Genomic DNA, 12,804 nt, shown 5'->3' on the forward strand with positions numbered 1-12,804 from the left:
TCTCACAGCTCTAAAAATTATTCTAAATAAAAAGATTATTAGGACCATGTATTCCATGTACATGAATAAAAGAGAAACGAACCTGAATGAAATCTGCAAGACTAAGATGATCTAATATGCAAATGGGGGTCGCCTAGAGATGAATCTGGGAAAAAAAACAACAACACCAAACGAGAGCTTTGTTTTGTGTTTTTATACCCGGGTGTTGAAGACCCATGATGTATACGATATCCAGCGTCCGTCCGTCAGTCCTTCTCAATAACTAACATGTTCAGCTTATTTTGATTTACATGTGCTACTAAATCCAATGAAAGCTTTGTACAAATTTGACATTCATTTAGACTTACCATTATATTATTTTTTTTCTAGTGCAAGAGTGTATTTAAGATGTAGACACATTCGAAATATTTTGATTGTTTTTCTTAAGTGATAAATATAGTTGTACGTTATAAACGATCTTATTGTAAACACAACAAAGTGATTAAAAGAGTGGTACCAAAACGAAGACAAATAACTTGCTTGAAACGTTTCATAGCCAACATAATCGTCAGTGCCGCATGCAACTGTAGAAGTAATACATGACGTTGTTTCCTCAGCATTACTGTTTCGCCGTAGATTACCGGCTTGTATATGTGAGGTCTGTAACAAACATAGGACATATAAACAATAGAAGTTGGAAATTGTTGTAACTTAAGGATAACAGTAGAATTAAAAAAAATGTTCATGTAATGTAGTTACTAAATTCAAACCTATTTCACACATTATTTTCAACATATTTTACATGGTTTATCTAGTTACCATTACTTGACTTTAAAGTCTAGAAACAATATTGCATCCATATTTGCTTTTTACTCAGTCAATATAATATAAGTCACCAAAATCCGTATTTTGGTGTATGGCAAAAATGAATACATATTTCTTAAGGAAGATTCAAAGCTGCTACATACTGACAAATGTAGGGTTGAATAGAAAACTGTCGTAATTTATTAGATAAAGGAGTAAAGCCATTTTGCGTCCCGAAATACAATACACTTTCTGATGAATCAACCAAAAAATGTTATGCATACAAAGTACAATTTCATAATTGTTTTTTTTGCATCAACATTAGGATGTTCCTGCCTAGATTATGGTGGTTATTGGTTCGTATATTAAATTCTCTCTACCCGTTATAAATTTATACTGCAAACTTGTATCCATGCGGAGCTCGCGAAGGGTAAGTCACCTGTTCTGAATGAATCCAAATATATATGGCATATACACCACAATGAATAACTAATTATTAGTTGATATAAATACCAAGTCTGAAAGGCATATAGCAGCCGAATTTGACCAACCTATGGGTATGCTTATATTAAAAGACATAAAGCATTTTTTATCATTTTTAATTCGCCTATTAAATAGTCAACAGTGATAGAATATATTTGCGTCATCTTCTGTTCTATTTCTTTAGACATTTTGTACAGTGCGAAATGCTTACACAATTTTGCAGTCACGGCTATACTTCGAAAGTGATACGGAGACACAAAACTGTTAGATAATCACGCTTGAGTCTGGCAGAAAAGTGAATTTATTCTAATACTAGCAAAGGTCGATTTACAAGAAAATGTTTCAAACTAGGTCCAATAAAGATTGAATTTTTAATGGAGATACTTTCGTTTCGCGCTTTATAACTACTAGCATTCCATTAGGTTCCATATCTGACACATTCAATATGAATGAAAGAATAGCTTTAGTTTGCCTTTAACTCATTGAAGGATACAGCCTTCATTCTGAAGTGTATTTCTTTACTTGCAATTATTATTCAAGTACGTCCAAATATACTTCAGTTTTTCTTGAACATCAAAACTAGTTAAAATTCTATATTTCAAAATTCTACTTATGAGTCTGGACGGCTACATCGTGATGCACTTTTATTGTACATAACCTATTGTTACAGTATCAGATATATGCGTTTCATAAAGTTATACATAATTAAGCATTTTTATGATGTTTATACACATAACATACTAGGATGGTGTGATCGCTATGTTGGTTTATTTCAGAAATTTTATTAGGTTATTTGTCCCCTAATAGTAATGTTTTAAATGGCATTTGCTTGGTATTCTTAAAGTTGACCGTGTTTCGCGTTGTGTTGTAATTTTTAAACAACTTCTACCGTGCCGTTTTTATAAACTTTGTATAATTTATGGTATTTCCTCAAGCTCAAGTAGAGACAAATTTCAAAGTGATGGCCACTATCCAAAAAGTTTGCAGATATATCATTTTACCATTAATTTTGATAAAAGAAACATCAAACTATTGGTAAACAATTATTAAACACAAAATAAGACTGACAATATCATTTTTTCTAGGGTGCCTAAAGTGATCGGATTTAATGAGACAGAATTCTAACTCAAACGTTGCAAAATTAAGGTCGAATCTTGCGGGTCTATTTAGAATTTGCTCATTTAATTAAAAAAATAACCTTGGGGCAGAAGTAAAACCTACCTACATTTTTTCCACAATATGTAATCTTAAGAGTGAAGCCACAATAGAGAAATTTTACCGCATGTAACTCATTATTCTTAAAGATGACTAACGCTAACCCTTGTGTTTTAGAGGTAAATTCACTTTGAACAGCAAGAAATCGCTTATCAAATGACTTGTTTCACACTTTTGTACAATAAATCAATAATAAGTCTTGAAAGAAATAAAAACTTAGTAGAAAAGAGGAAAATAATAAAAACAAAATTGGTCCCAGTGAAGCTTGTAAGTACGCCCCCTGAAAATTTCAGTCAAAATAGGTTTATGGTAGGAATTGAATACTCTTCACAAAGAAGGTACTCTATTACGGGCCTAATACCTTAAGTATATTTACTTTATGTAAAAATCTACTTAATTATTAGTTGCTAAACAAATGGGAACCAGAACCACCTTTTCCCGAAATAGGTTTATATTTATGTAATCGCGTAATTTTCCATTAAGGCCGAAAAGGTATATATGTACATTAAGTCTAGTTTTAAAGACGACATGTGTCATAATTGATGCATTTCTGATTAAATATCAATGCGAGATGTAAATTATCTTACGTCACTAGCTGTTTTGTCTTGCTTGTCGTCTTTCTGAGGGGTCACTGTTGATATTTCTTCATCAGGATCTGGCAAATCAGAATCTTCTGATTCCCAGAGCTTGGATGCCGGACGTGTGAGCTAAAAGATACTCAAAAGTTTAGCAGTTAATTTTTGTAAAACTGACAACAATGTTTTATCAATTTTTGCATATGTTGAGTATTTTGCAATGAATTTCATTTTATAGAAAAGGCATATAAATATGCATCTAAATATATTTTACGACAAATTAAAAGCCCAAACATAATTCTTTTTTTTTAAACCGCAAAAACTTTTTATTGCTTTCATTGTATACAACTATTTGTTCGTTAAATATAAATAAAGTGGAAAGCAAACAAATATTTAACTTACTTCATTGTTTGATTGGGTGGTATGTCCTTTGGTAACGTCCTAGGTAAAAGAAATAGCATGATCTTGTCATATTATCGTATTATCACCGTAGTAAATGTTAAAATTATATATTAATCATTATTATTAGAATAAGCAGTAATTATAGTAGTAGTAGCATCAGTAGCAGAAGCAGTAGCAGCAGCATGAACAGGAGCAAGAACAGGAGCAGCAACAGCAGCAGAAGCAGCTGCTGCAGCAGGAGCAGCAGCAATAGCAAGAGCAGTAGCACTAACAGTAGAAGGGGCAGGAGCAGGAGCAGGAGCAGGAGCAGGAGCAATAGCAAGTAACAGTAGCAGTAACAGTAGCAGGAACAGTAGAAGGAGCAGGAGAAGAAGCAGAAACAGTAGCAGTAGCAGGGGCAGTAGCAGGAGTAGGAGCAGTCGAAAGAGCAGAAGCAGTAGCAGGAGCAGTAGAAAGAGCAGTAGCAGTAGCAGGAGCAGTAGCAGTAGCAGGAGCAGGAACAGTAGCAGTAGCAGAAGTAGGAGCATGAGCAGCAGGAACAGCTGCAGCAGCAGCAGTAGCAAGACCATGGGCAGTAGCAGGAACAGTAACAGTAGCAGAAGCAGTAACAGGAGCAGGAGCAGTAGCAGCAGCAGTAGCAGCAGCAGGATTAGGAGCAATAGCAGGAGCAGTAGCATGAGCAGGGGCAAAAGCAGTAGCAGTATCAGTATCAGTATCTGGAGCAGGAGCAGGAGCATTAGCAGTAGCAGGAATAGGAGCAGAAGCAGGAGCAGAAGTAGAAATAGCAGCAGGAGCAGCAGTAGCAAGAGCAGAAGCAGGAGCATCAGCAGCAGTCGCAGGAGCAGGAGTAGTAGCAGTAGCAGTAGCAGGAGCAGGAGCACTTTTGCTATGAATAAAATTATATAAAAAGGTATACATATATGCATGTATATATGTTTTATAACAAATTATATAACTAAAACATTATCAATTTTTATTATAAATTATTGAAACAGTACAAGTACCAGTAGCAGGAGCAGGAGCAGTATCAGGAACAGTAGTACGAGCAGTAGCAGGAGCAGGAACAGTAGCAGTAGCAGAAGCAGGAGCATGAGCAGTAGGAACAGTTGCAGCAGCAGCAGTAGCAAGAGAATGGGCAGTAGCAGGAACAGTAACAGTAGCAGAAGCAGTAGCAGGAGCAGTAGCAGTAGCAGCAGCAGGATTAGGAGCAATAGCAGGAGCAGTAGCAGTAACAGTAGCAGGAGCAGTAGTAGGAGCAGGAGAAGTAGCAGAAACAGTAGCAGTAGCAGGGGCAGTAGCAGGAGTAGGAGCAGTCGAAAGGGCAGAAGCAGTAGCAGGAGTATTAACATTATATAACATTATATAAAAAAGGCATACAAATATGTATCTATATATTTTTTACATCTTTTCACAAATTATACGCTCAAAACATTAACAATTTTATTATAAATTATTACAAAAGTACCAGGAAAAGCAGAACAGTAGGAGCAGCAGCGGGAATAGGAGCAGTTGCAGAGCAGAAGCAGTAGCAGTAGCATGAGCAGGAACAAAAGCAGTAGCAGTAGTATCAAGAGCAGGAGCATTTGCAGTAGCAGGAACAGGAGCAGTAGCAAGAGCAGAAGCAGGAGCAGAAGTAGAAAGAGCATCAGGAGCAGCAGTAGCAAGAGCAGGAGCATCAGCAGCAGTCACAGGAGCAGGAGTAGCAGCAGGAGCAGTAGCAGGAGCAGGAGCAGGAGCACTTTTGCAATGAAAAACATTATATAAAAAAGGCATACAAATATGCATCTATATATATTTTACAACTTTTTACAAATTATATGCCCAAAACATTATCAATTGTTATTATAAATTATTAAAAGTGTACCAGGAGAAGCATCAGCAGGAGGAGCAGCAGCAGGAATAGGAGCAGTTGCAGGAGCAGGGGCAGTAACAGGAGTAGGAGCAGGAGCAGAAGAAGAAGCAGGAGCAGTAGTATGAGCAGGAGCAAAAGCAGTAGCAGTAACAGTAGCAGGAGCAGGAGCAGTTGCAGTAGCAGGACTGGAACGGTAGCTGGCGTAGGGGCAGAAGCAGGAGCAGAAGCAGGAGCAGTAGCAGGAGCAGAAAAAGCAGTAGTAGTAGCAGGAGCAGGAGCAGGAGCAGGTGTAAGAGTAGGAGCATTAGCAGGAGCAACAGCAGCAGCAGGAGCAGTAGCAAGAGCAGCAACAGCAGCTGCAGGAGCAGTAGCAAGAACAGGAACAACAGCAGCAGCAGCAGTCGCAGTCGCAGGAGTTGTAGCAGAAGAAGTATCAGGAGCAGGAACAGGAGCACTTATGCAATTGATAACATTATAATAAAGGCATACAAATATGCATCTAAATATATATTTTACAACAAATTATAAGCCATAATAATTATAAACACAAAACATTATCAATTTTTGTTATAAATTACCTAAAAAGTAGCAGGAGCAGAAGCAGGAGTAAAAGCAGTCGCAGGAGGCTGAGCAGTAACAGGAGCAGAAGCAGTAGCAAGAGAAGAAGCAGTAGCAAGAGAAGAAGCAGAAGCAGAAGCAGGAGCAGGACAGGAGCAATAGCTGGAGAAGTAGAATAAGCAGGAACAAGAGCAGTTACTGTAGCAATAAAAGGAGCAGGAACAGGAAAAACAGCAGTATCAAGAGCAGGAGCAGCAGCAGCAGCAGCAGCAGAAACAGCAGCATCAGAAGGAACAGTAGCAGGAGCAGCAGCAGCAGCAGAGTAGTAGGAGCAGGAGCAGCAGGAGGAGCAGCAACATGAACAACAGCAGCAGTAAGAGCAGCAGGAGCAGAAGCATGATTAGGAGCAGGAGCAGTAGCAGTAGTAGGAGAGTAACAGGAGCAGGAGCAGTAGCAGGAGCAGGATCAAGTGCAGGTGCAGGAGTAGTAGCAGCAGCAACAGCAGTAGCAGCAGTATTATACAGTACATTCGATTGTGAATGAATATAGCTCTATAAAAACATTGCCTATTTATACATGTATGTTTAGTTCTGTTGACCTCATCAAATGATGGATTTTACATATAAAGTTAGTTTCTAACCATAAACTATTTCACTGAACGACTTGCATTGTAAATTTTAAAGGGGCTCGCTCATGCCTTTAAGATAGTCAAATATAGAATTGAAACAAAGGAAAGAAGGGATATAACTTCAAGTAAGTGATGTTTAGATCGGTTAAATGTTAGGGAAAATATAACTAAAATAGAATAATCTAAAAGGAAACACAAACTAATAATAACACGTATAAACTATTTACTTACTTCATACCAGCTTTTTAAGCGCATAACATAACTCCCCTAAAATATAAATATACAGGCATATTTACACTAGTTTGTATAATTACATTTAGAGTTTGAGGTGCGTTAATTTGAACCTTATTGTTGATATATACCTCAAATAATAGACTGACCTATTTATGATATACACTCAACAAATTTTCTAATGTTCTAACTCCGCACCAGTTGTTGTTTTTTATTTTTATTTATTTCTATTCTTTGTTTGTTTGTTGCTATATCTGCCACATTTCGACAGATTCGAATGAGAGTTGGACACATTGTTTAGTTTCTCCATCTTTTGGACATGCACATACATTTTAGCGATCCGTAGCCATGTGAGTATGGTTTTAATCTAACTTGGTTGAAACTCGGCAGGAAATATTACATACACAAGTTCAACAGCTTGGAATTTTAGATGCAAACGAGAATTCATTTTGAAAAAAAAAATCTGATGAAAGTCTAGGAACCATTTTATAAAAGTATATGTAATGATAACCAGGCTATACTAGTACAAATGAATAAAAACAGCCATGTATGGAACGTTTTCTTCATAACCAATCATATTGTATCAATCGTGTTTCGATTATGAATACTAAAATTTGCGCCGACTTTTCTTATTGAATATTTCACAGTTTAATCAAGATTTGCGAATTCGGGGTCGAATAACGTCACGCGATTGGCACATGATCACTCGCCAATCTTCAGCGGCGTAGATTGGAAATGCAGTAACAATTGTAGCACTGTTTGACACATGCATGAACAAAATGAAATTCTATATCTAGTCCTAAGGAAATAATAAAAAGAAATCAAAATTTTTAAATTCACGAATTTACATCCCTATGAAACAGCCGTTTTGGCCAAAACCACGGAATTAAATGATTTCACAGTATGACTGAAAAATATGCATGAGTTCTGCGGTTGACATTTTGCGCTACATTACAAGTAGCAGTGCAATATATGTTATCACGGTATATAATACAAGCGCATACTTCTAAATGCAAATGTTATCATAATATTGTTGCATACTCATTTTGACTTGTACAATCAAACATATTTAAAATTAGAAAATTTGAAACCTAATTCGGTAAATGTACTTCTTAATTAGACGTCATCTAATAATGCAGTGTCATTAGTGACGTCATAAACCTGATATAAAATTTACATGTTGGTATTGAAATATTGACAAATGTTCAATTCCAACTAGTATAGGTTATAGATCATTTATTGAAATTCTAATGCAATTAAATTTGACGAAATGGAGCATAGCGTAGTGAAGGCAAACTTAATGTATTAGACATGGTCAGCTTTTAACGAGAATTTGCAAGAATTCTCTCCCTTAATTACTGACTGTGTTAAAGCAATTCCCTTCAAATTGGATTGCCTCCCTTACATTAGCTAAAGTCGTGTCATTCATGACCCAAGTCAATAATTCTTTGTCATGGATTTTGCATTGATCTAAAATTTTGCTTTAGGTAATACACGGAAATTAAGCTAGCATGTTACCCCATAAAAAGCAACAAAACATGTAGCCAGTTTTTTTTATATAAATGATGTTGTTTTTATAGATTCATAGAAAAATATTATTCTTGTAAAGATATAAAACATTTCTGTAAAAAACCATTATGTTAGCTTATGATATTGCGAAATTCGTGTTGTCATGTAACAGAAAATGAAAACATTTAAATAAATTTCTTTTCTTTTTCTTTTGAAACTTTGAATCCCTCTAAACATTGAAATCCGAAAATTATTTCATAAACGAGCTTTCCCACAAAAACATGTATCATAGTTTTCCTCGAGAAAAACTTGTGTGAAGATACATGTATTCCCATTTTGTCTGATTGTTCTTGTCCATATAACGGTCCTTTTGTTTAACTTTCATGCCTAGAAGTTTACTCTTTAAAACATGATAAAATAAAGTAATAAACTTAGCAATACTGTATTTAACAGGCAGTAGCAAAGAAAAACCCGAGCAATTTAACAAACTTTAAAAACATACATGTTACTAAAACACACACACACACACACACACACACACGCGCGCGCGCGCACACACACACACACACACACATGTTTTATTAACTGGCCTTGATCCAAGGTTTTCCATAGAAATCAAAGAAAGAAAGAAGAATCTTTTTAATTATGAATCAAGTCTCTGATTTTTCTTATCAGTATGTGTATCATAGAGATCCGAACTCATTTTTTAAAACAATTAGCTCTGATTCACCCTGTCTACTTATGTATAGTGTCTAAGTTACTTGTATAGTAGTAACTTGACCGCGATGGTTGACCTGAGGCTGATTATTCATATCGATTATTTCATTGTAAAAATAAGAGGTGCTTAGGGGAGCCGTGTATATTTATATGGAATTAGTTTGTACACAGTTCAGTATCGAAGTATGTATACTTACATTTGATCAGTTAAAACTTTCCAATACACTTATTTATATTCACACAAATTTATATTTCCATTTTCTCGTGCAGCTCGTGTTTTACTTACACTCCTTTATCTCCTTTTCAATAATAGGTTGTGCCTCATTTTGTATTATAATACAAAGGTCAACCATCGGGGTCAAGTTGCGTCCACTATATAATCAATGATATACATAAATCAAATATGCCATTTCAGATATGTGTTTGTTCATACTATACAATTCAATCATGAAATCAAATTTATCGTGTAAACTAAAGTCTTTAGCTGTAAAGGTGGCTATTTTGCATGCTTTCCACAAGCAAAACCGTGACAAAAAATGTAGGTCGTACTAAAGAGATAATCCTAGCGTGCAAACTCATGGAAAGCATGCCGATTTTTTACCAAGCTTGGATTTGTTTTATTTCTAAAACAGACATGATAATGCGCGTCTGTTAATTTCACCCTCTCTATGCACATCGTGGAAACCATGCTGTGTTTTTTGTTTAAATAAATGTACACATTCTCTCCCCGCTCTCCGTGAGCGCCTAACTTGCAAATTACACTATTTTATAAGAAAATTATTTTTGAAGTAGTTTTTCTCCTGTCGTCGGATGTTTCAATATTCCAAAGATATTTAGCTTTCAATAGGAAATTATGTAATTTATGTTGATTCGTATTGTTCTCATAAACAGTTTGGTAAAAAATCAAAGCTCTGTTCTATTCTGTTCTTTTCATTTTTTTTCTATTTTTTTTACTAATTAGACAATTATGAACGTTATTATTTCAAAAGACTATATTGTATCGTATGTCAGTTATTGGTATATGCAGTTCCGTAAATTAACACGGTTTAAGTTACATCAGAACTTTAAGAAATCCACAAGTTTTTATTTCTTGATACACTTTGAAGTAAAATGGAAGAAAGAAGCCTTTATAATTATATTATTGTCAAGAATACCTACATATGTGATAATAAAATGTCATGCTTTGGAAAATATAATTTGTTTGCCTCTAAAGTAAAAGAAATTGAAAAGTTTAGTGTTTTTCACTATATGTTCAATATAAGCGATGGTGATACTTTTAAAACAAAATTTGAAGCAAGAAGATGTTCAGTTAGAATAAATATTTTCACATTAAATTGAAGAAAAGAAATTGAAGTTTATTATCATATCTGGTAAAATATTCACAAACCAAAAGACATATCTGAAATTAATCATTGGAAATAAGTTTCCTATATAATCTATTGCTCAAAGTAATATCAATAGGGAAACCAATATTGATTATCGGATAATTTTCAAGGGGGACAACCTACTATGATAAGCCAGTCAAATATAATAAAAGCTGGGAATGATTTCAATAATTGTATCTATAACCAACTTATAGTTAAAATGCCCCGTTTTATTTTACTGACAGGGTATAGCAACAACAAAAAACTCTCTCTAAAGTAAACTAAACCAACCCTTCTTCAGTCTCTTGGAATTCATTGGCTAGTCTTATCTTCACTCATGGTCGAGAAGTACATGTTTTTACAACTTAATACAAGGTCATTTTAGTGCCAACATTTAGCAAAATGGCGGTTGACCCGGTGCTGGAAGATTTTAATTTAGTTATTTTAGATACATAGTAGACGACTCACTTATCGAGTAGTGTATATAATACAATATTATCTTCTTATCCAATGAAAATATAATATGCAGGTTTAACTCGTAATGATCTAACAGTACAATTTAAGCAACTACATGTATAAATAAAACAAGACAAAGGAAGTGTGCCCTGGTTTATTTTTAGACCAGTAGAGGTAACTAAGAGTGAAAGATGCAGAAAGGTCGAACTTGAACTATGAAAGTACAGCTTACATTAAAAAGAGAATAAAAGAAAACTATTTGATATGTATATATTTGGTCCGTTTATTACATGGACATATTATTTCTTGTATGCAGTCCTGTTTCGGTAGTTGCTTCTCCTTCCTGAATGTTGGAAATCCATAGTAGGCGGAACAATGAATACTCATTAATTTTGTACTACTTCATGATTAAGTGGGCCATTTCAGTTATGAAATAATACGAACATAAGTTGGTTACTTTTTTGAAAATCCTTTGCTTGTCATTGGATAAAAATGATGTTTAAACTGTAAAGCAAAGTTGAACTTTAAGTATGTTATAATTAAAATTTCATCAAATTTACTGCTTATGTGACATTTTTATTTAAGGGCTACCGCATTGTAACCCATGCGGTTAACTGGTTTTAAGTCCGACTGTTATCGTTGTTATGTTTCATCATAATAAAGTAATCATTAAACGTTGTGTAAAAATTTCAATCAAATCTATCAAAATTTGGCAGAGATAAAAGCAGAAATCTAGTTGTGAATTAAGAAAAGCTGTTAAGCATAAATACACGATAAATTGCAAAGTTATATTTTAAACTCCTAGATGTTCAGATGTTTACAGGAAATAAACTAATAATAGCTAAGTTATTTTCATTTGTATAATTATGTAGTATTAAATTAATAACTTTGGCCAGTGTCAGTGATCCATATACTACTATAGTAAAATAAAATTTCATAGGGAAAGGGAAATAAGTGGTAAGTACTATGTCCTATTTTTAAGAACTCTTGGTAGGAAATATTTTAACACAGTATTTTTCTGAGGTTTAGCCAAATGGGTACAGTTTATGTATTATGCATGATTGTATTTTTAGCAGATATGCTATAAACAGAATAGTTATTTTTATTGATAGCTGACACAATATCGTCTATTTATCTTCAAGTAATCAGTGCCGCTTGAAAAATTGACACTTATGCATTAAGCGACCTTACAAACTACATATAATCTTAGCGTTAAGCATAAATTATATAAATAGCAACACGTTTATATACGTTTGGTATACCTTTCAGCTGCACTAAATATTAAAATCTATCACAAGAAGCAAAGAATGCAAACAAGAAGAATAATAGCTCAGCAAACGCTTTTTAGCTGGCCTCATAGGTTTTTAGATATTTAGCAATAGCTTGTAATCAAGAAGGCCTTTTGATATAATAAACTGAGGTTACTGCCCTACATAAATCATGAAAACTGTTAGTGTAGCACAGGAATCTGACACGAAGATGCGTTACTTGCATTTACTGTCATTAAGTCAAAAAACGTGTTTTCCTAGATATATTTGAATTTCTGTAAAATTTATTAAAATTGATATTTTTGTCTCTTTGTTTGATTCAGTTTAAGGCCTCTTGTCGACAACAGTTTAATTATGTAACGACGTTCTGTTAGGCTAACCAGTTTGTAGCAGCACTGACTTTTTCTTCACAGAAATTACAATCTTCCAAACACAGACCTGGGTCCAATTACAATTATAATTTAATTAATTATAATTAATTACAGTTTTTCAATTAATTGAAAGTAATTAATAATTGAGACAAAAATCAATTGTTTTAATTGTAATTAATTAATTAAAATCCAAACAAATGCAAAATAATTGTCAATTAAATTCAATTACTCTTCAATTACATGTAGCAAACTGCCACAAACATACATATGGCAATTAAATATTGGAAAGAATACAGACTGTTGTCACCTGGGTGTATACATTTCACACTAATGCTGGTCATCTAAAAGAGGTATTAATGTAATCTGGATATGAATCTGAAACTGTTGCTAGA

At 34.3% G+C, this 12,804-nt stretch overlaps 2 protein-coding genes across 2 annotated transcripts in view; one reads left to right on the plus strand and one right to left on the minus strand.

Annotated features, from left to right (window-relative positions):
• The window catches only part of LOC128554251 (pneumococcal serine-rich repeat protein-like), a 49,505-nt gene extending 44,262 nt beyond the window's left edge, over positions 1-5,243 (minus strand). The window contains exons 1-4 of the mRNA XM_053535502.1: positions 4,924-5,243; positions 3,960-4,344; positions 3,069-3,188; positions 520-639 (exon numbers count right to left, since the gene is read on the minus strand). Coding sequence (XP_053391477.1) covers positions 520-639; positions 3,069-3,188; positions 3,960-4,344; positions 4,924-5,243 — 945 coding nt within the window. The remainder of the gene's footprint in view (positions 1-519; positions 640-3,068; positions 3,189-3,959; positions 4,345-4,923) is intronic.
• A 188-nt stretch (positions 5,244-5,431) lies between these two features.
• LOC128554250 (merozoite surface protein 2-like) lies at positions 5,432-6,168 on the plus strand. Its single transcript, XM_053535501.1, has 2 exons — positions 5,432-5,740; positions 6,088-6,168. Exons 1-2 carry the CDS (start codon positions 5,432-5,434, stop codon positions 6,166-6,168), a joined length of 390 nt encoding a protein of 129 aa, XP_053391476.1.
• Positions 6,169-12,804: the final 6,636 nt, after the last annotated feature.

Source organism: Mercenaria mercenaria, unplaced genomic scaffold (genome assembly GCF_021730395.1).
Source record: "Mercenaria mercenaria strain notata unplaced genomic scaffold, MADL_Memer_1 contig_4874, whole genome shotgun sequence".
NCBI classification, from domain to species: Eukaryota; Metazoa; Mollusca; class Bivalvia; order Venerida; family Veneridae; genus Mercenaria; species Mercenaria mercenaria.

Bases quoted from the DNA above. Each gene is read 5' to 3' on its own strand.
- LOC128554250 (XM_053535501.1), top strand. From the start codon at position 5,432: ATGAGCAGGAGCAAAAGCAGTAGCAGTAACAGTAGCAGGAGCAGGAGC. The intron at 5,741-6,087 runs GTATCAGGAGCA...TAAAAGGAGCAG, and splicing joins CAGGAGTTGTAGCAGAAGAA to GAACAGGAAAAACAGCAGTA.